The sequence below is a fragment of the Monomorium pharaonis genome, chromosome 5 (genome assembly GCF_013373865.1).
Source record: "Monomorium pharaonis isolate MP-MQ-018 chromosome 5, ASM1337386v2, whole genome shotgun sequence".
Classification (NCBI taxonomy): Eukaryota; Metazoa; Arthropoda; class Insecta; order Hymenoptera; family Formicidae; genus Monomorium; species Monomorium pharaonis.
In genome coordinates, this window is record NC_050471.1 from 9,643,073 (window position 1) to 9,669,489 (window position 26,417).

The 26,417-nt window shown below is 34.5% G+C and overlaps 4 protein-coding genes across 7 annotated transcripts; 2 read left to right on the top strand and 2 right to left on the bottom strand.

Annotated features, from left to right (window-relative positions):
• Window positions 1–603: 603 nt before the first annotated feature.
• Window positions 604–4,219, bottom strand: LOC105834965 (CCAAT/enhancer-binding protein). Its single transcript, XM_012677856.3, has one exon. It carries the CDS (start codon window positions 3,512–3,514, stop codon window positions 2,459–2,461), a length of 1,056 nt encoding a protein of 351 aa, XP_012533310.1. The 5' UTR covers window positions 3,515–4,219; the 3' UTR covers window positions 604–2,458.
• A 3,623-nt stretch (window positions 4,220–7,842) lies between these two features.
• On the top strand, window positions 7,843–13,203 carry LOC105834963 (longitudinals lacking protein-like). 2 transcript variants are annotated; one of them, XM_012677852.3, is made up of 4 exons: window positions 7,843–8,006; window positions 8,681–8,914; window positions 9,156–9,367; window positions 10,646–13,203. In XM_012677852.3, the coding sequence occupies exons 2-3, from the start codon at window positions 8,726–8,728 to the stop codon at window positions 9,348–9,350; spliced, it is 384 nt and encodes a 127-aa protein (XP_012533306.1). In that variant the 5' UTR covers window positions 7,843–8,006; window positions 8,681–8,725; the 3' UTR covers window positions 9,351–9,367; window positions 10,646–13,203. The 2 variants fall into 2 exon arrangements, with proteins under 2 accessions (XP_012533306.1, XP_012533308.1); XM_012677854.3 differs by lacking the exon at window positions 7,843–8,006 and adding an exon at window positions 8,073–8,207.
• A 171-nt stretch (window positions 13,204–13,374) lies between these two features.
• Window positions 13,375–18,727, bottom strand: LOC105834961 (arrestin domain-containing protein 17). The gene is made up of 8 exons (XM_012677848.3): window positions 18,172–18,727; window positions 16,040–16,195; window positions 15,562–15,776; window positions 15,235–15,420; window positions 14,784–14,992; window positions 14,211–14,458; window positions 13,782–13,922; window positions 13,375–13,706 (listed from the first exon to the last, which is right to left on the bottom strand). The coding sequence occupies exons 1-8, from the start codon at window positions 18,287–18,289 to the stop codon at window positions 13,690–13,692; spliced, it is 1,290 nt and encodes a 429-aa protein (XP_012533302.1). The 5' UTR covers window positions 18,290–18,727; the 3' UTR covers window positions 13,375–13,689.
• Window positions 18,728–21,665: 2,938 nt separating this feature from the next.
• On the top strand, window positions 21,666–24,494 carry LOC105834962 (synaptobrevin homolog 2). Of its 3 annotated transcripts, none has more exons than XM_012677849.3 (6): window positions 21,666–22,007; window positions 22,137–22,186; window positions 22,459–22,524; window positions 22,972–23,204; window positions 23,812–23,887; window positions 24,213–24,494. In XM_012677849.3, the coding sequence occupies exons 1-5, from the start codon at window positions 21,942–21,944 to the stop codon at window positions 23,847–23,849; spliced, it is 453 nt and encodes a 150-aa protein (XP_012533303.2). In that variant the 5' UTR covers window positions 21,666–21,941; the 3' UTR covers window positions 23,850–23,887; window positions 24,213–24,494. The 3 variants fall into 3 exon arrangements, with proteins under 3 accessions (XP_012533303.2, XP_012533304.2, XP_012533305.2); XM_012677851.3 differs by having other exon boundaries at window positions 21,714–22,007; window positions 22,474–22,524; XM_012677850.3 differs by lacking the exon at window positions 23,812–23,887 and having other exon boundaries at window positions 21,705–22,007; window positions 24,213–24,468.
• Window positions 24,495–26,417: the final 1,923 nt, after the last annotated feature.

Below are 26,417 nucleotides of genomic sequence, written 5' to 3' on the forward strand. Positions count from 1 at the left end.
TTTTTTTGCATTAATTTGATAAAATTTTGAAAATATATATTACTAGAATTTTAAAAGTTAATTAAATTTTTAGAATTTTAATTTGATAGAATTTTTTGACCATTTTGAACGAATAGCTTTTTTATCCTCGAATCTCGCAGTATAAAAATGCACTGGCAAAAATCTAGAGGATATGAAAGTACAGACAATTAATAAAGTGACCATAGCGTGTACGTTTTGTTAGCCCCATATTCTGAAGAATAGTCAATTGGATGCGTTCTATAAGAAATCTTCGAAGAGGACGGTTAATGACTTGCAAAACGTTAAAACGATAAAGAAATTGACATTTACATATTTTTTGTTGTGCCATAAATAAATGCACGTGTAAATAGAGCGCGCCGGTACCTCGCTGTAACGGAAAAGTTTTGTACATGGTTTTCTAAATTCCGCGATTACATCAAGAACACGTTATCAGTCGTAGAAAAGCAGCTTTATGCATCAAAGGCTTAAGTACGTCGTAAGGAATTAAATTCACGGGCGAGAAGAAGACACGGGGAAAGTGAGACGGAGGTGAGGTGACGCGTACAGAGATAAGGAAAGAAACAGAGGCAGGCACGTTACATGTACGTTTCATATCAAAATATATTTGTGCATAGACAAGAAGACAACCGTGACAGGTAATTTTGTACCCTAACATCATACATCAGTCATACATCAAGGCACGCGTGCGTAACGCCTATCACGCATTCACACTAATTACACGCGGTCGCACGCGTCTTCGCTCGCGAATAATTAAAACGTGCACGGTGCACACTGGCTGGTTACTGTTGTACGCATCGGATTTACGCACGAGTTGGCATCGCGAAGCTCCGCTTCATGCGGCCGCATGCTCAGAGCAATCATATACGATTCCTCCGATTCTCCCACCTCTCGCTTGATTATTGTCTCACTCTCGTCTCACTCTCGTCGCTAATAAAATATGCAATTACAACAATTCGTCCCGACGTATTCGCGCACGCGACGTGTCACATACACACGTGTACGCACGTACACGGGATCACACGCACATGTACAATCCGCTCAATTATTTCCCAGTCTTTCCGGCCAATTCTCTCTCACATGCTCTCTCTCCCTTTCTCTCTCTCTCTCTCTCTCTCTCTCTCTCTCTCTCTCTCTGTTTCTCCTCTAACAAAATATATTAGCTTTTTATGTACATACATCTCAAATATAATAATAATAATAATAAAATTAATTAGAACTATAATACAAGAGCGCGTGGATAAAGTGCTCGGCTGTGTTGCTTGGCCATGCTTCGTCAAAATACGAGCGAATATGTATCAAGAGAAGATGGATATCGACTTGTCTCGTGGATGCACGATATGAATCACGTTGATACAGATCACCGTGTTTCGATATGACTTTTTTTTTAGGTACTTGGTAATTGGAGAATGATAGCCTAAGTTCATTAATTTAACATTATCTAAGAACCGAATCTAAATACAACGCCGTGTATACATGTCTTTCGCGTTGGAGATGTGTTAAGTGTATGTCCGTGTTTTGTGTAGTACGAAAACATAATATACAACTAAAGTGAAGATTCTCTCGCGTGGATCACACAACCGAGACACGATTTGTTCGAAATGTCGGAGTTTTGCCTTCGCGTTGCGACTTTTCGTGCCCATCGATGAGGACCATAAGTGCCAAGTGGAAAGAACGATGGAGGTAAGACACTAAGAAAAAAAAAGTAACACGAATGACGAAGGAAAATGAATGAAAGAGAAAAAAGAAAAATCGAACTGTCTTTCGTGTTCTTCGTCGACTCTAAGCTTCGATTCTCGGTATCATCTCGGGAGATAATATCGCAACACGATGGCTTGCTTGCAGATCACGCGACCGATTCTTCACGATTTACTGCTTTATTTTATCAATGTTCGTCCCCTTCCCCCTTCTTATCTCTGCTTTTTCAGCGTCCGAAAGTACAACACTCTCTGGAGCGAGGGGTTGCTCCTTTGTTTCGCAGGCAGAGGTACTTCTCTTCCATTGAAATACGAAGTTCTTATACGTGAACGACGCTATTCCTCGCGTAGAGTAGCTTGCTCTTCCTACGTGATTCGCCGCGCGATCCCTCCCTTCTCCCTCCCACGTTCGCGCCTTCGCGATTCTCGACGCAACGATGACGACGCACGCATGCACGCATGCATGCATGCATGCACGCGTGCACGTGCGTTTGCGTCGCGCGCTTCGGGACGAGTGAGATATAAGGAAGAGGTGGAAGGAGGAAAAGAGGGACAGAGGAAGAGAAAATATGATGAGATGGACGCGGTGCTGCGGGAAGATGCGGTGAGGGAGCGGAGGACGCGACTTCGTCTCACAATCGGAGCGGCCTGATAGCCTGGGGACGCGAGTCGTCGGCGGAAGACGATGTCATCTCGAATTGCGCGGCAATGTCTGTACATTGTTGCTGCTGCTGCTGCTGCTGCTACATAGGTCCAATTGCATGTTGCTGGAACTGGTCGAGATGCCTGGAGATCTCACGATGCAGTTGCTCGGGCACGACGCCGACGCTGCTGAATAACGATCTGAGCACATTAAGCTCCTCGTTGAGCAGCTCGATTCGTTTCTTCAGTACGTCGTTGTCTTTCACCAGCAGCTTGACCTTCTCCTCGGTTTCGCGCGTTCGCACCTTCGCCTTCTCGCGGCTCTTCCTCACGGCGATGTTATTCCTCTCCCGCCGACGTCTGTACTCGTCGCTCGCCTTGTCGATGGCCTTGGTCTGCTTCCTGGCGACGTTCGCGGCGTTGTGATGCTGATGAGCCATTACCGGGCCCTTCATAGGGCCACCGCCCCGTGGCGGCGGCTGATGGACCGGCGCGCCCGGATGACCGCCCGGTATTGTCGACGGCGTCAGGGTGGTGAAGGTCTGGCCGCCATTGGCGAACGGGTTATTTGTCACCGGGCTGTAACCGGTGGACGGATACTGTGGGCAGTGGCGTCTGTAGTCCGCCGGATCCATCGGCTCCTCCTTGATGCTAGGCGACTCCGAGCTCGAGCTGTTGCTGTCGCTGCAGCTATTGCTGTTCTGATGATAGGTCGCGCCGCTGTGCACCGGCTGCGGTATGTAAGCGAGCGTCGTGCGCGGATAGCCGCCCGTCCTGGTATGCTTTATGGCGTTGTTGTTGGTGCCGAGCATATCCAGAAACGACTGATTGTCGAACTGGTTGTCGTCGATCAGATTCTGGAGGTCCAACGAGATCTCCGGGGCGTTGAGATCGGTAAGCTCGCCGGCAGCCGCGCAATGCTCAGCGTATTGCTGATGCAAGCTCGCCTTACTGCCGGAGACCTGCTTAACCGCGTTGCTCTGCTGATGATTGTGGTTGTGATTGATCTGCAGCGCGGAGTTGTTATTGTTCGTCACGGCGTTATTGTTATTCTGATTGCTGGTATTGTTGTTGAGGACCTGGGACTTCTTCAAATCCGTCGTACCCTGGACCTGGGCCTGATGGGCCGCCGAGTCGTACATGACTGGTGATTCCATCGCTCACTCGCACATCACAGACGGGAAATCTCCTTTCGCGACTTGACCGCGACCACCTGTACGCCCGTGTCCCGTTTGTGCGTAGAAACGCACTCGCTTCGCCGTGCGCTTCTACCAGCAGCGAGTGTATATCTCTCCCTCTCCTTCGGCCGTCGCCGTAGCGCACACGCTACGCCGTCCAAGTGACGAGCCGGCGGGAGAGATGAGGAGGAAAGTACTTTTCGGTGGAATTACACCTCTGCCCCACCGTCGCGCGTCGCACCGTCGTCACCCGCGTGGACAACAAACGCGGACCGCGCGGATCCTCTTGAGATCGACAAAAGGCAGGCAGGCGGGCGTCGCGGTTTTTGACACTGTTCCAAATACTTACTTAACAGTCTCCCCCAGGTTTATTATATTCCGAGATCTCGAGGACGACGTTTTGGTCACACGTTCCGTTTCCGACGACCGTCAACAACCCCCGGTCCTCGTCCGCCTGTTCCGTGTCAACGCGCGTCTGTCGCTCTCCAGCTCTCCGTCGTGCCACGCGGTTTACCGACGCCCACGCGCACACAGCCCTCACCGGCGCGGCGTTCCCCTGTCCGCTCTTCTGTGCTGCCTGTCTCGACACTCGGATTACGCACACGGAAGGAACCGCTCGCTACGTAGGAGCCCGAGAGTGGAGGGAGCTCGATCCTCGACAACGACAAACCCATTCAAGAGTTGGCGCGCAACTGAGCGCCTCGGCGGCATGTCGCAAGCTTTCAATGTGGCGCACGCCGCGAGTTACTCCGCGGCTCATTGCGCTTGCGCTCGCGACGTTGCGCTTCCCTCCGCTCGTTCCGCTCCGTGCTTACCTCCTCTCGTGCGCGCGCGCGCGCGAACGGTCCTACTCCTATCCTATCTCAGAGGGACCGACCGCGGCGCGTCCACCGCACTCCTCCTCTCGTCGCTCGCTCACGCGAGTTTGCTCCCCACTTCCCCCGACTTCTTATCCTCCTCCGGGCCCCGTTTCTCTCTTTCTCTCACACTCTCGCTTTTCCCGTTCGTTATCCGCGCGTATGCCTCTATCTCTTGCTCCTCTCTGCGCGCGATTTCTATCCCTTTCCCACATTTCCCTCTCCGTTTCCGACGCATTTCGGCCGTCTTTTTTTTTCCCCATTCCCCTTCACGTCTCCGAATTCCCTCGAGTATCGGTTTTTTCCTCTCCGTTCTTCGTTTTCTCGCCATCCCTCACGCCCTGGCGCACTGTGGTCCCGTCATGGCTCCGCGCCGCGGAAAAAGTTTTCCAGCGCTTGATTCTCCCGACACTGCTCGTACGCCGCTCGCGTATACGAAAGGTGGCCTTCCTTTTATTTGCGACGGGTGCACGGATTTCCCCGCTCGAACAATTAACTGACGGTTTGTCAACCAAATTATTTAGCTACTGCATAAATTAAATCGAATCGGTAGTAATCAAATTTAAATCAGATATTAATCCCGAATACGAGACCATCACACATATACATATATAGTTGCCATTCATTAATTTTCGTTAAATGCATTACAGTTGAATATTAATATTTTATAATTTTTCATATTTAACGCACCGCACATCGCGTGTCTATGTCGCGATGCGCGTCACGACTTTACATATGCCATGTGGCGCCTATTTACGACGTTAGGCATTTATTTTTGAGAGTACTCTGTTGCAGACAGGAAAGTGTCATCGTTTACATGATATTGCGCAATCGGCGGTATTCAATTCTTCTGCGGTTTCTTTGTCGAAATTTTTACAAACTTTGAAATATAATTTTTTGTTATTCTTCAATCCCAAGTATCCCTTCAATTGTTCAAAATATATTTGACCAAACAAATATTCGAGAATTGTTAAATAACGATAATAAAATAATTAGTGAAGATCGTAACAATATGATTGCAGAATATTCTCGTAAAGTCTAATCAAGATTTATAATGAGTTATTAATGTGTTTCAATTAGATCAGTAAACGATTATTTTCATTATATCTTACTTATTATTTATTTATTATTTTTAAGTAAAATTTGCAATCCAATAATTTATTACTATATATAAATAAGAGATTTTTTAATTATTTTAGAATATGTTTAAATTTTCCTTATTTATGTCTTAGTATTGATTGTGACTTATCACTCTATTACAGTTTAAAAATATTAAAGATAAACGTTTCCGGTATTATTGTTAAATTAGGTTATAATCCTTGAAGGATAATTTTTGCAGATAAATCCGATGGACTTTTCCATGCGAGATGTATCCATGATCGAGCTCGACAAACAGTTTTGCGTCCTTACGAATAGGCGAATCATTGTTGCGTCATGTTTTGATTGTTTATCAACGCGGATTTTTTATCTCAACATCATGCGCGCAACGTAGCTACGCGTGCGTTGATCTACGAGCCAACGTACGCTGACGTATATTAATCGCCCGGATTGAACGACGAGTTTCTGCATATCAGCGACTCGCTTGCGTCGATACTTGTGCCACTATCAAGGCACATAAAAAAAAATACTAGAAGCGACTTTTGCGCGTGATTGACACCGAGATTAGATCGTGTTAATTAACATCCCTTCGCAGATCACTAATTAAGCGTTGCAGGCGCTCTAATTCATGTCATGTATGTGTGTCATGTACATTACATAACAGCGAGTTACGAAACAGGAGTAAGAGACCTATAAATGATACGTTATCTTCTATCCCTCTTTTTTCAATTCTTTTATTTTATTTTATGTTTTTAATTTCTTCTCTGTCTAAAGGAGAATAATCTTATTCTATACATAAAATCTTTTTTGACATAAAAAGTATTAAATTACTTAATTTGCAATGAATTATTAATAATTAATTATTAATATAATAATTTCTTTTTAAGTAAAGCATGATGTCATATTTTGTAGAACATACATTAAAAATTTAAGTTTAAAAATTATAATTTTCTTATCTATGCTGAGAAATAAATTGTTAATAACAAGTATTTAAATATTTAAGTTAAATACATGAAGTTCCAGTATTAAAGTTAAATCCTAATACATTATTCTAATGTCAGCAATAAAAAACAAATTTTTATCTTCTATTTAATTAAACTAATTTAGTTAAAAATTGCGTTAAAATTAAATTAATTTAACCCACACATTATCATCACGTATTAATTCATAGAATATTTTTAGATTTCTTACTAATTATAAGATTCTAAGAGCCTTATATTTATATTTTAAGAAAAAAAGTTGCTAACTTGACTAAATTTTTCAATTTTATGTATTATATATATTTAATCTTTATATATAAATATATAAACACACATAAAATAAAAAAATTTAATCAAGTTAAAAAATTCAGTTAATTTTTCCTCAGTAAATGAAACCATAAATTGTTTTATTGCTAATATTATAACAATTTATTACGATTTAATTTTTTAATAGTTTGTGGAAATTTTTGTAGGATAAAAAAATAATTATAAGTTTCATACATTTTAAAATAATTAAGTAATAAACGATTTATATATGACAATACGTATCGCGTAGTCAAGTAAATAAGATTTTTCACAAAATCAATTTAATTTTTTAGCCAGCACAGAAAATTCCTTATATTCTTCTGTATTCTATAACTCTTCTTATATGCATATTTGTAATTAAATATTTTAAAATTGTTATAGAAATATGAATCATCTTTGTAATTTAATATTCGAATATTCATTGAATACTATTATGTATGTTCCATAAAACATTCTCTATATTTGATTTTTTTATTCGGTAGATTATTCAAAATATAATTATTATTGCATTAAAGTTATACATAGAATATTCATCAGATAGTGGAATCTTTTCTATTTTATTCTGTAGAAATAATCTTGAAGAATATTATTAGGATAAAATAATATAGTAATACTTTTAAACACATAAAAATTTTCTCAGAATATCTTCTTTTCTTAAAAAGGTTTCCCTGAATATTAAATCTTATAATTAGTAAGAAATCTGAAAATATTCTATTAATACATGCTGATAATGTGTGGGTTAAATTAATTTAATTTTAACACAATTTTTTATCAAATAAGCCATTAGTTTTAGTTTTTTGAAAAAACAATTTCCCTCTGCTTTCGGTTATATTCCAAAGTTGTGTTTTAAAATTCAGTACCAGTACTGAAAATCTATAGTCGACATTATATATGTATACTACAGATTTTCAGTACTGGCAGTCAATTTTGGAACGCAGCCAAGTTGGGTTGCAATCGGTTCAATTCGAGTCAGGTCGCGTCATCTGGCGGCGCACTTCGTGAGTGACTTCGGTCGGTACTGCGTACGCGGGACCGACCACCGCCGGAAAGACTCGAGTCCAGCCGAATTTCCTCGCCGTGATATTAGCCACAACAAAAAATTCGTGGTGGTCGCGCAAAAAGTTTTTGGCGCTACGCTATTTTTCGCGTTTCTCCCTTCGGCAAGGTGTTACTGGTCGTCAGCCACGTCGTCGCCTCGTTCAGGATTCACCGTCCCGTCGACGACGCTAAGTAAGGAGGCCGCGTGTACATTCTCGCCGTGCGAGTTCGCCCTCGCGGCATCATCGCGCGTTCGATCTTGCCTGACCGTGTTTGCGGACCGTGTGTTGTCTCGCGGAGCCGTGTGCGCCTCTTTGACGGGAGAAGGTCCGACGGGCGCGCGTGCACGCATGTTACGATGCTGTGACCGAGGATCGTCCAACGCGAATCCCGGTATCCGTCACAAGCGTGCTATGAATTAGCACACCCGTTAACCCGCTAATTTACTCATTTCTCGAGACGATCCGCTTTATTTCGCACAAGAGATTCAGCCGATTCGCGTCACCGCGTCTCGCTCGCTCGTCCGTCCGCCCGCCGTGGCATCCTTTAGCTTAACCTACAAAGGATCGGAACCCTCGCTCGTTCGCATCTCGCCCGAATTTCGTTCTCTCATCGAGATTGTGCGTTTGTCGTGACAGTTTGTCGCGAATTTATGCGGCTTCTCTCGCGAGCGTCGCTATATATATTTTTTAAATCTTTGGTAGCTTATGATCGCGGACACGCGATCTCTTTGATTGGCCTTCCGCTTTCATCTAGTTTTTATTTTACTTTCCTCGATTTTCACTTCGTGATAAACGTACATGAATTCGTTTAGGTAGTTCTGGTTTGTTTGTCAAGCTGACTGACATCCTGTCGTAATGTTACAGACTGCACAATCACGCAAGAGTTATAGGGCAAATCCAGCGTACACAATGGCGGGAGAGCAGCAGCAATTTTTTCTCAAATGGAACGACTTCCAGTCAAACATGGTATCGTCATTCAAACACCTGCGAGATGAGAAAAGCTTCACGGATGTGACACTGGCCTGTGACGGTCAGACTTGCAAAGCACATAAAATGGTCCTTTCTGCCTGTAGTCCTTACTTCAAATCTTTATTAGAGGTACGTTGACTTAGTCATTAGCTAACATTGTTAGAAATCAATATAATAAATTTCAACAATAAGTGAAATTAGGATAAATAAAATATAGATAAGAGAGTATTCTATTGGCATAAATTTGACTTGTACTATCAGTCTGTATCAGATTTTGATGTCTAATAATAATTTTTGTGTGAATTCTTTTAATCTATGGCTTACTAATAAATAAACAACATAATAAAATTTCTCTTCTGATTTATTACAGGAAAATCCGTCCAAACATCCAATTATAATTTTAAAGGATGTTGCATACAGTCATCTACAAGCCATTCTAGAATTTATGTATGCAGGCGAAGTGAACGTTTCACAGGACCAGCTGCCAGCATTTCTCAAAACAGCAGACCGGCTTAAAGTTAAAGGACTAGCTGAAGCTCCCGGTGCCATTAAGAGAGAAGGTTAAAGACGCACGTAAATATGGTATGCTTAGAAATAATTGAAAATTTATTTAGCTTAAATAATTTTTACAAAAGTGTTTATTACATTTTTCTTGTTCTAAATCTTATTTAAAATTTCTTTTTGTATAATTATGTATATTCTCTCAATTATTTAATTTTTTAGGCTTGTTTACATGAATATAGATTAAAGCTTTCGGCACATGATACAATTTTTCATGCTAGCACGCATACGAGGCGTCTCACGATTGGGTTACGATTGGTAATATAATCATTCGAGCCAGTCAGGACACGTGATAAGATGGCTCGTATGTGATCTAGCATGGAAAATCGTATGCCGAACGCTTAACTTTAAAATCTTAACTTAAACTTAAAGAATTAACTTTTTAAACTTTTAAATAATTAAAAATAGTAAGTTAAACTAAAATTAAAGTAATCTACATTGGTAGAAAAATATTTAGTAAAGTATTTAAATATATTGACAAAAAAATTATTTAATAGATTTTGCAAAATTTTTGTAGTAATGTTATTGATTTTAGAGTTCGTATGTTGCACGAGAGTTCTTTGTTCGATTATTGATTGTGCAAATCTATTTATATTCTTGAAGCCAATAATATACAGGGTGTCCCATTTTAACTTTTATATTTAAATATATCAAAAAAATATATGTACAGAAAAGTGTTTTGAACAAAAGTATGGTCTGAATGAACACAAATAATGGTAAAATTAATTTTTCAAAAGACTTCAATTTTTTAAGGTATAAAGTTGGTGTAACACATAGTACTTTATGGAATAAATTATGTAATTATATATTTCTTTTTAAACAAACTATCTGTATTATCCGTACAGCATATGATCAATCTCATTATTGTATGTATTGTGAAAAACTAAAGTATTTGAGATATTTTATACTTTATCTATGTCGAAATACCTCAAAATAAAATGTAAAATATTTTGTAAACTATTGGTTTTTTAACAATTCTATCTTAATAATTTTATATGTAGAATAATTAGAAAAATCATTATGCTTAAAAAAAAATTATATAATTCTGTTTTAAAAAATGATGATAACCTTCATACAACTTTTGTCTGAAATATTTTTCCGTATCTTTTAGACATGTGATGCAAAAGTTAAAATAGGATCCTATATATATAAATTTGATTTACGCTACATACTGAACGTATATAATAAGAACTAACAAATTCATTGAATACAATTCCATGATATTTTTTATTCTTAGTGTAATGATTGTTACTGCACTTAAAGATGAATAAATCCGAATATGTGAATTTTTCTTTGCAGATATTTGGAAAGTGTGGACTGAAAGAACAGTGTAATAATGTAAAGTGATTAAGTAAAATACACCACACAACATAACACACAACACATACATTATAAATACATTATAGAGACATATGTAAAAAAAATTGAAACACTGCGTGTGCACAACTCAGTGTCCTTCGGTTCATGACTTGGATCAACACGCGGTGATGATGTAAAATAATGCCTTTTTCTTATTCTCAGTTAATGTTAACGGTTGTAACGATAGTATGTACACATACATGCAAGTAGAGAAAAGATGTTGATGTTTGTCTTGAACCCATTACGCCATTTTATGGCGCAACAATAACAACATTGATTATTTTTTTAAAACGAATCATCGCGAATAAATGGATCGCGATAGTTTACGATGCACACTGACCGGGGCAGTCTTGGTGGATCAAGTTGGAAATGCTAACATCTATTATAATCATTTTTTTCAAGCCGATCTACCTGATTCACAGCAGTCCCCTATTGATTCTATTTGGTAGATCTATTCACGAAGTAGCGATATCTCTTTCTTCTTTGTTTGCTTGAATACATTACGCCATTGTGGCGCAACAATAACAACATTGATTATTTTTTAAAAACAAATCGTCGCGAATCAGAGCTATCACTTGACTTATCCATGACAGCGTGTCAAAATAGAAAACACTCGTGTTTTTTTAATGAAAATTTATGCTGTTTTCGCTAATTGTTAATATGATAATAGAGATTTTCCCTTAGGAAGTCGATCTCACAGGGCATTAATGATTTATATTGCGATAAATTATGTAAATGTTAACGAAATCATGTTAGATGATAAAAATATTTTATTGGCATTTAATCAGGAAGCTTTGCTTCGTGGATAGATTTGCGAAATTCCTGGCAAATCATTTAAAGAATGTCAAATCAAGTTTACTGGAAGTAGTAACATGCGCGTTTATATCATTATTTTTCATCAATTTTGTGGTATCGCGAGACACTGCTCTTTTGTGTTCGTGAAACGTAAAAAAAGAAAGAAAAAGAAATACAAAAGGAATTTTAATATCGTCATTAATCTTCGTACAAGTTACCTCTTCTAGTGATCATGATTTTTACTTAACCAAATACTGCCAGTATTTGTACCGGCGTATTCACAATATTACCGATATAGACCAAATTTATTTATGATAATAATATATTAAGGGTTGAATGTTTTAAATTGAGGGAAGGTTATTGTAATATAAGCGAAGTAAATTTTTGTAAAGTCGGAGCGCACAGTTCCTTTTCCCTCCCGAATAATCAAGACGCTCGGAAAAGTCTGAGGAAGAAAGTCAGGAAACATTGAGACAAGGATGCAAAAATTGATTTATTATAGACGCTATGTCTTTCCTTGCCTACGATCAAGTGTGTCACGATAGAATCACAAGTAAATTATTTAATAACTAATCTGGCATATTATTAAATAATTTGTAATACCATTCGCTCATTGGCAGCACTAAGTTTTTATTAATAAACGTTTTAAATTAATTCGAATTACATTTTTAAAAATTACTTTTTAAACTTTATAACAATACAGGACAAGTTTTTGTCAGTCGCGTTTATCATAAAATAAGTCCACGCTCGTAATTCCTGACTTTGTTGTCTCTTGCAATTACATATTGAGAAATTCTCTAGCGTTTCGTGAATTTTTCCTGCGAGTTAATTGTCCTTGTGCCTAATATTTACTCCAATCCTTACTTGGATTATATGCCGAATTAGCACGAGTGAACTTTTACGGACACTAAATGCCGATTTAGGGTCGTACACATTTATGTAATTAAACGTCAATCAATCGTGTATCGCAAAATGTTATGAATCAGGACACATCATTTCTTACGAATTTTGCTTCGGATGTTTCTGTGAAACCGTCTCGATCGAACTTACGGTTGTAAGAATGGTCCATTGAAAAGAACAAGGTAGTAAATGGCTTCCATACCGGCGTTTGATATGTTTTCATGCACGTAAAGTAAAATTTATGTAAGAATAGTTAATAAATATCTTCTCGGAATGAAAGTTCGATAATTCGTGCTTTTTCAAGCAACCGAAGGTTTCATCATCTTTTGCAGTCATCCGATAGCACAATATCGTGTAATAAATACCCAATGTTTAGTCTCAGTATTTAAGACAGTGTTAAAAGTGTTGAAGTGAATGGGTTCAGTTCCTACAATGATATGTTTGCCGGGCATTTGGTGGCTGAATGTGAATAATAGTACCATGTACATTTGCTATGCTGTAAATTTGGAATACAATTATTGTAGAATAGAAAATCTCATATGTGACCGTTCGCGCTAAATTCACGATTACGTCGTATAGCCTTTTTTCGTTAAGTTTCTCGTTCTTCTCCGACTTCCATATTGCTCTTTCATATTCACGACAAATTGACAAATCGATTAGCTAGCACAGGTTACTGGGATGAATCTCTTCCCTTTCTCCCTTGCTCCTTCTCTCCCAATCGTCCTCCCTTTTTCCGTTTTGTTATCTATGCTATTTTAGCCGAAATTCGAAACTCTCTTAATAAAACGTTACTTTTGCTATTATATGACTCGATGATGATTATGATATAATGTTGAGATATAAAATAAATTGTGTAAATATGCCATTTTTTTCTGGCATAACTATCTTTATTTCTCCTTCTTGCGTATTTCTTACGAATCTTTTTAAAAATATTTTAGCGTGTTAACTGTTCTAAATGAACATCGCATACAAAATACGTATCGCAAAATTATATTCTTCATTATACATTACATATAGTTTGTTCTGCACAAGGCATACTGCACAATATATTTGTAAGCAGAGTATGTGATATAGATTATAAAAATATGTATATGTGATCACATTTTTTACACTTAAAAAAGTTGACATTCACACATAGATATTACATGAGGTAGTAGCGATCAGAGTCTGCGTTTTTGATTTCCTGACTTCTTGATTATTATAAATGTGTTGAGAAAAAGTAACTCGAATGCTGCGTGGCACATTTCCTACCTTGTTTTTGCATTTTTTTCAGCATATTTCATTTTTGCTTATTTTTCAGAAGGATCTATTAAAAAAATATATCGAAAATGTAATATTATATAAATGATGCGTTTAATAATAAATAATATTTCGTTCTTACATGGCGTTGTCGCGTTTGACGCGAAATTAAAGACCGGATATCTTGGTGCGAAAGGCTCATTGACACCATGCACGTAATTTGACTCGTCATCATCCTTGATACTATCTGCTCTTTGCATACATTCTTCATATGATGGTGGTGCTAGATAAAAAGAAAACTTTTTTTTCAATTATCTCTTAAAAAGTTTTTAAAATTGTAAATTTCTATGATTTACATAGCTTTGATTTCTTCATTTCGTACTAAAATATTTTCTTAGGAAAATATTTTTTATCGTTTTACTGTATTTCTAATAAAATTAAGCTAGTAAAATAAAATTGATATTCAATTATACAAAGAAAACCAATATATATATATACAATTATTCTTCAGATTTAATATTAGATTTTTTTAATCGTTTACAAAGAAAAAAAATACCAAGTCGTGACTTACGTATATCCCACGGATTTGTCGATGTGCTGGGTTGATTCGGAGAAGCAAACCCTATCGTTCCAGGATAGGGCACGTTAGGTGGTGCGTACTCTGGAGATGTTGGCATCGGCGGCGGAGGATCATAATCGTCTTGCATTATAGGAGCTGTGGGCTGCTGTGTGTTTTGTATATAGGAGGCAGATAGAATTGTAGAGCGTAATGGAATTGTTCCGATTAATATTGGATAAGTCTTGGTGATGCTGCAGTGTCTAAAATGTAGCAGAAATGAAATTAATTTCCTAATAAATCACTTATTAATCTAATTTAATTGCAATTTTCTAAAAATTGCAGAATATTTATTGCACATAACTACAAAATAATTCTTAAAACTTTTTAAAAAATTTAAACTTTTAAAAAATTCCGCTTTGCTTTTAAGCGGTGTATTGTACCTAATGTTAGATCTTATAAAATTCCATTTCGATATTCATACATTTTGAAAATAAAGATCATAAAAATATTTTTCTTTTCCTATATATGGACAATTACATCTATTATTTTATTTTATTGCTGTGCTTTAGAAAAGTGTATACGTACGGTCCATGGACATGAATTGTAACGCGTAAGGAATATGTCTGATCTATTATACTGCAATATTCCAGTTGAGATGGCGGTATTGGCGGAACAAGTAATCGTGACGTAACCTCGGTTTGCTGGTTAAATGGTGCCATACTTTGATCGACTCTTACGATCGACTTATCTGTCTTGGTCGTAGAATATGGTGATTTCGCGTGGAATTCTAAGGTCTTTATGAATTAAAAAAAAAAAAAAAACAATTACTGTATTAGGGTCGATTATTCCAACTTTTTGGTAAATTTACCTATCAGGTAAATATATGTTTGTCTTTATTTATTTAAGAAAAAAAATGAAGACAGACACCTGCTTATCTGGTAGGTAAATTTACTAAGAAATTGAAACAACCGGTCCTTAGACATTAATTATCGATTAAAATTAATTTGATGCGCTAGTTACGTGGGTATACACCTACTCGTTCCAATTTAGCGCAAATCTTTGTCACATCGACGCTGCTACTGTTATTGAGGTTGACCATAGTCTCTATTGATTGTCCCGGAACGAACCCCGTCGTCGGTATTCTGATACGTATTTTCATCGTACCCAAGTCGAAACAGCAGAAACAACAGAAACTTTCGTTCACTTCTTCATCTACGCCAATCTAATGAAATACCACAATTCAATTTTTTGATGACGCCGCCACGCGACGTAGTCATATTTTGAAGCTCGACATTTTTTTGCGTGTGATAAATGCAAGAGACACGCAAATTTTGACGTGACAATTTTTTTTTGACAAACTTACACATTGATGAGTGCGAGTGTTCAAATCATAAGATGAGACCACAGTAAACGCAATTTTGCTTTCATGATCAAATCTCCATGGTCTGTCGATGACTGCTTTCATTGTGTATCTGATGTGACCGTTTGTATGTTCGAAACTGCACGGTATATTATAGGGTAGAGAGAAATTAAAAGAGTATCTATGAAACCCCGCTGTCATCCGTACTTCGCCATTGCCTGAAATTTATGATGTTGGCTGCGTTCCAAAATTCAATGCCATTACTAAAAATCTATACATAACATGAATTGTAGATTTTCAGTACTGGCAGTGAATTTCAAAACATAGCCCTTCTATCTATTTAATAGTAAATAAAGAATCTTTTACAGAATCAATTTTTGCGTCTAATAATTGAACAATCAATTATTTTGTAATATTTTTTACAGTTACTATATATAAACGTCCTGGCAACTAATATTTTTTAGAATAATAATATGATTACCTGCTGTATTTCCTAATAGATAATAAGTTAAGTTAAAATACTGTTCGTTTGCCCGGAAATGATCAACCTGGGTGCGACTGTTCCCTTGAGAATCCTTTGTTGTCCTTCTTCTTTCCCAGCTAACATTAGCTTCTCCCTTAATCGACAATTTCAGTGCTACGATCAAAGAAATATGGATATCCTTATTTGTGTATACCTACTTTTATTAGTTTTTCTTAACATTATATATATTATTATATATATTAAAAAGCATAAATAATAAGATAATAAAAAGTAATAAACTTTTTCTTATTTTTTATTCATGTGTAATTTTTTTAAACATTGAAAAGCTTTTTTGTATTATTGTTTTGCAGTGATCATCTTTAATTTTCTTTTTTACAATTGGAAGAAGAAAAATAATTAAAAAATAAGTTTAATGAATTTAATAAGTCTTGAGAATTTTCGTGATCTTACATAATGATTTGAAAAAATATCTAGTATGTACTATATACCTATATGTATTATGTATCTACATTCCTTTTAAAGAAAAGATTTCTAGAGTAAAAGACAAATCCTACTAATTATTTTACGATTACAAGGAGTGTACAAGAAGGACTTGCGCATTAGCAACAATGCTATATTACAACGCAACTCATACAAAGTTCAATGTCGTTTGAAATGTATCAATACTCCCAGACATGTATGTGTTGCATAACATAGTTATAACTACAAAAATAGTCGCGAAAATAGTAAGGCAGTTTCGTATGCTGCTGCTCCGGAGTATATGTCGATCCTTTTCTAACAGATTGCTGCGAAAAATCGTCTTTAAATAAACTATTTTTAGCCTATTTACAATTTCAAAAACGTAGACTGCGAAAAATTCACGTTCGAGTAAAATTAGAGGCACTTAAAGTCACGTAGGTGAGAATTGTGTTTTATAAAACAACTTGTTACGATATATATATATATATATATATATATATATATATATATATATATACACATATACGCATGAGCGATAACAGGTGATTTTGGGACATGTATTTTGATATCTATTTCAACGTTATTTATTCAGATATGATGCGATTTGATAATTATAACTTCGTAAAGCAACAATGTGTTACACGAAAGCAAGATAATTTCAGTGAGTTTCTTTATTTGACTCATTGCCAGCATGTTACATCTGATAAGACAAATCGATAACTATGCTTTACGTTCAACCGATATATATTTCTTTTATTCGCGTTTAATTTATATAAGTACACTTTATTTAATTAATTGTTATAAAATCGTTAGACGCTTGCAGAAAAGAAACTTCATAACGCGTTGCTGTCAATGATACTGAAGTACAGTACTAAAAAAACGTACGAGTAATACGCGTCATGCTCCGCACGTGTAGTTTGTTGTCGAATGATGTCATGCTGGGCATTTGATAAGAGCGGTTTTATTGGTAGGGCAACCCGTGTAAAGATTTATACGAGAACACTAGCACATTTGAGCGATCAACGAAAGAAAACATCATCTCCGATAATTTATTTTCTTTGCTTAAAAAAAAATGTTAAGGGCATATATCGTAAAACCAAAGACATTATTTCCGTAATATTTAACTTTGATTGTTATAAATGTTTTTTATAATATAGCAGAAATTACTACATTTATCAATTACTGCTTCATTGCGATTAGCGTTTTTGTTTAGAATTGTATAAATTTATTAATCTTTATCCACTTTTTTTTTTTTTCAATCAAATGGCAAAATTTCGAGTTTTTTTAAATTAATTTCTTTCAAGATCATTAATATTCATACTTATTGCTCATTGGTTCAATTTGTCGGAGTCTCCTATTCAAAATTGACATTCACGAACTGTAGTATATTTAATTAATACATCACAAGTTGTTTAAGTGCGCGTTTTCCCGCAAGCTTGCGCCTTATTTTCACGGTCCTGTTCTCGCACCACACGCATTTTTACGCGCATACACGTACGCGCGCGCATCACACACACCGCGAACGTGTTCACTGGCGCCCGACGCTCTCGTCGACGACGCGGCGCCAACATGAACAGCACCAGCGACGTGATCGCTCGATAATACGAAGCGTCGAAGCCTCGTGTTCGTGCCGCGTCTCTATTAGCTATGTGTCGAACATTTCTATTTACCTCGGACTGTCTTCTCCCTGGCCAGATCGACGATGACGTCGCCGGTGACGATTTCACCGGGCGCATATGTAGCGCCCGGTCGATCGAATTCGATGCGAAAAGTCCTCAGCGACGGCATTCGGAAGTTTGCCGTAAAACTCACTTTTATCGAACAAGATCGAGGTCGGAGCGATGAGCGCGCGAAGTGGGGAACGCGACTAGATGCAACCGGTCGATCGGTCCGACAGGGACGTCGCCGACTGCAAAAGTGCGAACTCCTCTCGCGACGTTGGTACTGCGTGTTCTGACCGATCGCGTTGCCGCTGTAGACCAACGTAGACAGACGTCGAGACGTGGGTGGATTCGTATCAACACCCCACTGTTAACGTCATCGGGGTGCGTGCCATGCCATGTCCCTTGCGATGATTCAGTGGTGGTGGGAGACCTTCTTCTGGTCTTCGTTACAGAGACGTAATGTGCATACGAAAAATTGAAAATGTAGTAATAGATAACGGCACATTATTACGATAATGAAAAGCACAAATATATCGTGCTTTTCATTATCGTAATAATATTATTTTAATGATTATGAAAAATACTTTTAATGAATTAAAATAAAGAAAGAAAACGTCGTTAGGTTCCCACACCAAACACCAAGTTACATGTAACGTGCCTGTTAGTTGTAATTTCCCACTCAACAATGTAATTGTAATATAACACGTGTGTGGGAAATTACAACTGACAAGCACGTTACATGTAACTTTGTGTTTGCTGGGGTTATATTAATTTTAATCCTTGAAAACTAATGTTAGAATCCGTAATACGGCGTTAATTTATCCCTTTAATTTATTTGCTAAAAGGCATTAAAAAACACATAAAGATGAGATTGTCTTTATCTGCAATGACTTTTGCCTTAATAATTTTGTATAAATTTTTACTATATCTTCGCCTGATGCAACGATTTGGCCTGAGGTATTAGTACGCGTAAATTATTTAGGGTCGGTTGTTCCAACTTCTTGGTAAACTTACCTACCAGGTAAGCATGGTCTATCTTCATTTCTTTTCTTAAATAAATAAAGACATATATTTATCTGATAGGTAAGTTTACCAACAAGGAGTTGGAACAATCGATCCATACAGTTTTTCTGATAACGGAGATTTTATAGATACTTCTTGGCATCAATATTATTAAATCGTTTATTTAATTTGAAATAATTGAAATTACGTATTTCGGCTTCAATTAAGGACTGTGTTTTAAGACCAACAAAAAGGCACCAAGATCAGTTGCAGTAATTAATTAGATATTAGATATTCTCATTTTTACGTTTGATATTTTTGGTACATAATTTCAGTTATTATTGTTAAAAAATACTAATTAATTTCAGAGAACGAAAATCATCCTTATAAAAAGAATAAAAATTTATTTTGATAATAATTAAAAATTTATAATTGAATCTCTAATAGATTAGCTACGAGTGCAGAGAAATTGTACTTGAATGATTGAACGAAAAATAAGCCAGATGTAAAAAAGTATTAAGTTTATTAAAAAAAATTCCAAGGATTTTAATAGAGTTTTTAAAATATAGATGTTTAAATATGAATACATATATATATATATATATATACTTTTTTTTATTTAACATGCGCAAACGTTGAAATTTCTTTTAAGTATTTAAGTCATTTAATAATAGTCTCTACGCTTAAGGAATATTAAGTTAAGCTTTCGGCACGACACGATATGATTTTTTATGCTAGCATGCATACGAGACGTCTTACAATTGGGTTACGATTGGTAATATATAATCATTCGAACCAATCGGGACACGTAATAAGATGTCTCGTATACAATCTAGCGTGAAAAATCGTATCGTGTACCGAAGGCTTTAGTTCTAAATTGTTAAAAGCGTGAGTCATTGTTAATAAAGTGTAATATACATTGTATATTACTCATGTGACGTTGCAGTCATTATAAGTAGATAAAAATATAATTCTTTGAAATGACGGTAAAGAATTACGGAGAACTGGTAACATTGCATGATGCGCAATGTTGCATGTGACGATGTGAATACGTCATTACATCTTGTACGTCATAATAACATGATTGTTAAGCAAATTCAAGATAAAACTATTAATAAATTTCAAGTATTTTATGAAAACAGATAATTGGACGATAGGGCTAAGTAATCCAGTATATTACGCGCATTTGTGTCGCGGTTTCCATTAAAAGTACTTTCCTACAAGTGATGTACTTTTATTTCTCTTTTGGGAAATGCACTATTTTCAAATGAGATATTTTCGCCATCTACTTTAGCTCTACTAAAATAGTTAATCGATTTCATTTCGTTACATGGAAGTACACGTGTTGCGTGTTGAACATTTTTATACGAGTTTGTTAAGCTGCGATTGCGAACTGTGCTGCAATTGCTTTGCAGCAAGGTTTTTGCAATTGCTTATTGTGTTTAACAATTAATTATTGAATCGTCAAGATTATTCAGCGATATATTATTCTTTTATATATTTACGTACATACATACATGATAATTTCGCATACATACGTAATGCAAATTATCACTCCAAAACAAAAATGTATTAATGAACATCAAGAAATGTTTCTGTTGAATTTGTATTGTATGCATTCGCTATCTGGTGACTTATTTGATACTTTAATTTTTTATACTTGTATGATACTATGCTGACAGTCTATTTATGAAATCGATTTCTTATTATATCAATTGAAACTACGTTTTGGCTAATGAAAAGTTTTTACTTTTTGAACAAAAATAAAAACTAGAATAAGGTTTTAGTTTTTAATTTTCAGATTGAGTAAGTCGCTTTTATACATCTTTGATCTCTTACTTATGACCTTTTTTTATTGAATTGATCAATTTAACCCTGAATCATTAAATTATAAATCGTAAGAATTACAGCAAAACAGCGTTTCTCAGAACAAACAAAATTCGCATATAACAGCACCAGGGTTTAGAAAGCATTATGTATAAAAAAAGATAAAAAAAAGCATAGTAAAGTGCTATATATGAAAAGATTATTCACTTCAAATGTTACAAATTTATTTATATTATACATTATATAATAGAATTGTACAACATCTTAATCAAAATATAATATTAAAAAATTATATTAGGATTAGTAACAACGTGTAAGTAATGTGAAGAAATTTAACATTAAAAGTTATATATCGTACACCACTTTTAATGTTAAATTTCTTCACGTTACTTACACGTTGCTACTAATCCTAATATAATTTTTTAATATTATATTTTGATTAAGATGTTGTGCAATTCTGTTATATACAAAAACATCAAGACTATGTGAAATTCAAATTATGTAAAAAAATAATAGAAATAAATAGTATTATATAATTATAATTAATAAAAGAAACCACAGAAAAGAAATACGTTGTGAGTACTTGTTTAAGAAATATTTCGTAAAAGAAAAAGAAGAAATAAAAGACAAAAAGATTTTGCGTTGCAAAAGTTATCTTTATCGGTAAAATAAATGTCTCCAGTATCCCCTTAAGTTTATATTGAAGGCAATTCCCAGATGGCGTTACTAATGCTCAAATACTCTCATAAAAGTGTTTCTTCTTATTTTCCTCTGATCCCGTTGCCCACACGCTATCTATCACAAAGCCGGTAAAACAGAATGCCTTCTGTCAAAATGGCCGAGTGTTCGTGGAAGGTTATATTCTAAGCGCCAGGAGAAATCATTCGAGTGTGCAAACCAATCCTTCATAGCCTGCGAACAACACGCAGACCTATTTTCTCGAAGATATGTTATCATCCGGTAAACGCAGTTTATCCAGAGAAGACATCAGAGCCGCAGACAAAGATGAGAAAGTGAGTATTCCTCGTTGTCGCATCAGTGTACATTGGTACAATACCTACAGCAAACAGCATGCAGTGTTCGAAAATGACGTATGCTTGGCGGGAAATTTGATGTATGTTTAAACTGTTGTTTAAACGCAGGAGTCGTTATTGGAGCATGACAGTGATCTCGACGAGGAGATGTTATTCACGTAAGATAAAAAAAATTTATTTTGGAATTACATTTTTAATTAAATTAATAAACTTTTGTAAAATTGCCTTGCAAGTGTCAATTTTTAGGGAATTTATGTAGCAATTAAAAATTGGGATTGACAAAATGGAATAACAAAATTTTTATTATTAACTTTTATTACATTTTGACATTTGATATAATGTAATTTCACATTTTAATGTAAATAATCAATTTATATATTCATTTTTGTTGTATTCTTATAAGGCAGTTCTTACAAATGTATTAATATAGAGTATATCATTGCAGCCAGCCCAGCACGTCAAATAAAAGTGAAAATGTTGACAGAAAAATGGATAGGTGAGTGATATTATTTAAAGACTATACTATACAATAACATAATAATAGTATATTAAAAAAACATGTGTTTTGATTAAAATACTTTGCAGTGGTTATTTCTCTATATAACTTTGGTTACACATATATAACGTGTAATAAAATATAATTTATGCATTACATATCTTATAATTGTTTATTATAAATTAATTTTTGTTATGGCAATTAAAATACAATTTTTAATTTTTAATTTTGTAAAATTAAGTGATGTGTAAATAATTTAATTAAATTATTTTTTTACTACAAAATAGTTCAGTTAAATTTTTATTGAACTTTACTGAATGTATAAAATGCTTTGGAATGTTGTTCTATGACTTTTGAGTTCTAAAAGGAAATTTGCTCCAATGTGTGTATATAAATTGTTGTATCTAAAATTATCAGTGTAAACATTTGGTTTAAATGTATTTAAAGTGTCAAGCTGCAAATTCAAGAGGTGGCGGACGTGATGCGGGATAATGTTCAAAAAGTGATGGATCGTGGCGAGAGACTGGAGGATTTACAGGAGGCAAGCGATCGTCTGAACATGGCTGGAAATGAATTTAGAGAAGCCGCGAAAAGAGCGCAACGAAGAGCGTGGCTGCAGAACGTCAAATCGAGGATTATTATTATCAGCATTACTGTGACAATTGTGCTTTTTATTGTTGGTAAGAAATAGAATCGCGCATCTATATCTGATAACAAACAGGATGAATGAGTTATCTAAATGTCTTATATCTTATCTTTTCTTATATCTTAAACATTATTACTCACAATTTGCACACGTTTTTCATTCGTTTGACTTCTTCAATTTTTCTTTTTTTTTGTGGCGCGACATAACATAGCATAATATTATTAATTACTAATGATCAGATAACTGATGATTTGTGGCTTGGAAGCGAATGAGAAAAAAATCTTCATAGAAAACTGATTGTGAATTAAAAATATTTTATGAGATGATTATATCTGGATATGAAATCAAATTTAAAGAAACAGAGAGAATGAGATTTAAAATTAAATTTTTTAATTTTATAATGCAAACTTTTAGGAAGTTTTTAAAATTTTTATTTAAAAAATTGATTTCTGTTTTATTCTATATTGTCTTTATTTAATTTCACATTCAATATTTTATTATTTTACTTTTTTCATATATTTTACCATTTTTTCTACATATAAACAAAATGGCTCTATTATTTATTTAAAAGTTTGAAAATATTAATTATTAAATCATTTTTTGGAGTACTATGTAGTTAGATTAGCGCGTGTCGTTTTCAGTTTTGGACATCATGGTACTTTACCTGGTTCTCAGATAGCAAGCATGATGTTCCGAGCCTCGATCATTCGAATAAAGGTACATAATCTCTTATATTTTTTTTTTTTTAGTTTTGATGACTAAACTGGCATACATTTATTTGATTAATTATAACTTTTGGCCTGAATTTTAGGCCCTTTTCAAGTATTGATAGGAAAATTTTTAAGAAACTTATTGTGAGTCCACACAACACACATACACGCGCTCGCGTACGCATACATACATATATCTACATTCTCATTTTTATTCGCTTCTTTTTAACATTTCCCACGTTTTAATAACTGTATCAGTGTTGATGTGTCTATAATAATAAAATAATGAAAAATAATAAAAATGTTATTATAATATTTCTTTCTTTTTTCAGTATCCATTGTTGTGAAATACGTCTAAGTGAGGAATCGCCAATATGCATATTGTACATGTTGTATATTAAGATCTTCTCGCGAATTATAATCATAAGTATTGTAATTATATAAACTATTTTGTATAAATACATATATTTCTTCTATATTACTTTTACGTAAATATGTTCTGTTAGTTTTTTGCATTAAGTTATCATAAAAATTGTATTACCACTTACGTTTATCTTGTGCGAACAAATAATTGAAATTAAGACGGAATACAATTTATAATTTTATTTTTCACGTTAGTTTGAATTAAATTATGTTTATATACATAAATTCTTTTTAAATAATAAATTATTTCTTTTACGTGTGTTTTTCTTTCTTTTTGTTCAATATTAAGTTTTTTCTTTGAACAAAAATTCTTAATGCATAATATAATTTTACACATCCCTATTGATATTATAATGGATTAATTTTATAATTTAATATTGATATCAAACTTCTATGAAAATTGTTGAAGAGAAAATTGTTGATATAAAAGCGTTAATTTGTTTAATAAAAACATGACAAATTTGAAAACTGTTAAATAGAAAATTCTAACGGTAGCAATAAGAATTCCAAAGAAAGCTTTTCTTTAAGATGTAATAAAATTAGTGAAGTATACTTCGGAGACACAATTATTGATACTGGAGGCGAATTATTAATATAACAATAGAGTATTGCAATTTTCATCAAGTAGTATTTTTTAACTTATTACAGTAAATAACAGTTTTCGAGTACTAAACACGTTCTAGATATACTTTTTTTCATATTATATTTATCGAGAAATAATCTCACATATATGATCTGCACATATGTAATCGCGTCTTGGTAAGTTTTAGCAAGCTTATATGATATATTATTTTATTTTAGTAAACATTTTTGTGTAATGTATCGTAATAAGCAAAATAGAGCTTATGTACGAGCTTACATCTTTGAATATTTATATAAATAAGACTAATATCTTTATAAGAAGAAATAACGTATATAATCGTGAATATAATTATGTGTTTCTCATTTAATTACTATTTTCTACTAGTTAAAATAAAGCTTTAAAGATTTCTTTAGAATTTTAATTTTAGAATTTTAATTTCAGAATTTGTGAGGATACAAATTACAACACCGCACATATAAATTATTTTTTATTTATGCTTTACATTAATCTAGTATATTTTTGATATATAATGTTGAAATTTTAAGAATTTATTCTCTCTTTACTTATTTATCCTTGTACAGAAAAAAGAATTTAAATTTTAATATTTATCAGAATATAAAATAAAAGTTAATATTAATAAATAATCTTTTTGTTAAAACATTATTTTGTATTAAAATATCATAAATATAGAAATAAGTAGGAATAAGTTTGTATCATATGTAAATAATTTATAGAAAAAAAATTTCAAGCTATCTATAATAAAGGTAAAAAATACTTCATTGGAATTCAGTAATAGCTTGCGTTTTATCAATGGAAAGCGATCGTGTTATAGTGCAATTTTATACGTGACAAGCTTTATATAGTGTGACCTATAAATTACGAGAGGTATGTGAGACAATCCAATCTGTTCTCATAACAAACGCCATTGTATGTAAAAAAGTTTTTAGTAGTATTTATAAAATTGCAAATATAACGATCAATTATAATTAAAATTTTCTTACATTACATTGATTAATTATAATTGATTAACGGATCTTGCAATTTTTTATATACAATGGTTTTAATAATCAATTTACTCGTCGTCGTCGTTGCTACGCCAATGAATTGCAATGACGAGCACTCTCTGACATATCAGCACGACACACACGTGTTAATTAATTATCTTTCATTGTATTTGTCAAAGATTACTCAACAAATCAAAATTTGTAATGAACGAGAACAAAAGATTTTTTATGCTTCTGATCTTCTGTTCTTTATTAATTCTTATTATTTATTCTTTTATTATATCTATTACAGATACATACAGATGTTTGTCAATAAGTAAAAACATTGGATATTTTAACGTTGCCGATTAATGCTAATGATAATTAACAAACTATATTACCATTTACCGGGTTGCGATATACGGAACTTTTATTTTTTTATATGTATACAACTATACGCAGAAAATACGGTTAAATAATTATTTTGCTGTATAAGATGTCATGATATAATTTTGTTATTGTGAACATGCAATTATTAGAACAAGTAT

What these genes read in the sequence shown, in the direction of transcription:
- LOC105834961 (XM_012677848.3), bottom strand. Translation starts at nt 18,289, where the DNA reads ATGCCGTCGCTGAGGACTTTTCGCATCGAATTCGATCGACCGGGCGCT. An exon ending in ACACTCGCACTCATCAATGT is followed by an intron (nt 15,421 to 15,561) that starts GTAAGTTTGTCA and finishes GTATTTCATTAG; the next exon opens with ATTGGCGTAGATGAAGAAGT. An exon ending in TTTGCGCTAAATTGGAACGA is followed by an intron (nt 14,993 to 15,234) that starts GTAGGTGTATAC and finishes TAATTCATAAAG; the next exon opens with ACCTTAGAATTCCACGCGAA.
- LOC105834962 (XM_012677849.3), top strand. Translation starts at nt 21,942, where the DNA reads ATGTTATCATCCGGTAAACGCAGTTTATCCAGAGAAGACATCAGAGCC. An exon ending in GACGAGGAGATGTTATTCAC is followed by an intron (nt 22,187 to 22,458) that starts GTAAGATAAAAA and finishes GTATTAATATAG; the next exon opens with AGTATATCATTGCAGCCAGC. An exon ending in GTTGACAGAAAAATGGATAG is followed by an intron (nt 22,525 to 22,971) that starts GTGAGTGATATT and finishes ATGTATTTAAAG; the next exon opens with TGTCAAGCTGCAAATTCAAG.
- LOC105834965 (XM_012677856.3), bottom strand. Translation starts at nt 3,514, where the DNA reads ATGGAATCACCAGTCATGTACGACTCGGCGGCCCATCAGGCCCAGGTC.
- LOC105834963 (XM_012677852.3), top strand. Translation starts at nt 8,726, where the DNA reads ATGGCGGGAGAGCAGCAGCAATTTTTTCTCAAATGGAACGACTTCCAG. An exon ending in ACTTCAAATCTTTATTAGAG is followed by an intron (nt 8,915 to 9,155) that starts GTACGTTGACTT and finishes GATTTATTACAG; the next exon opens with GAAAATCCGTCCAAACATCC.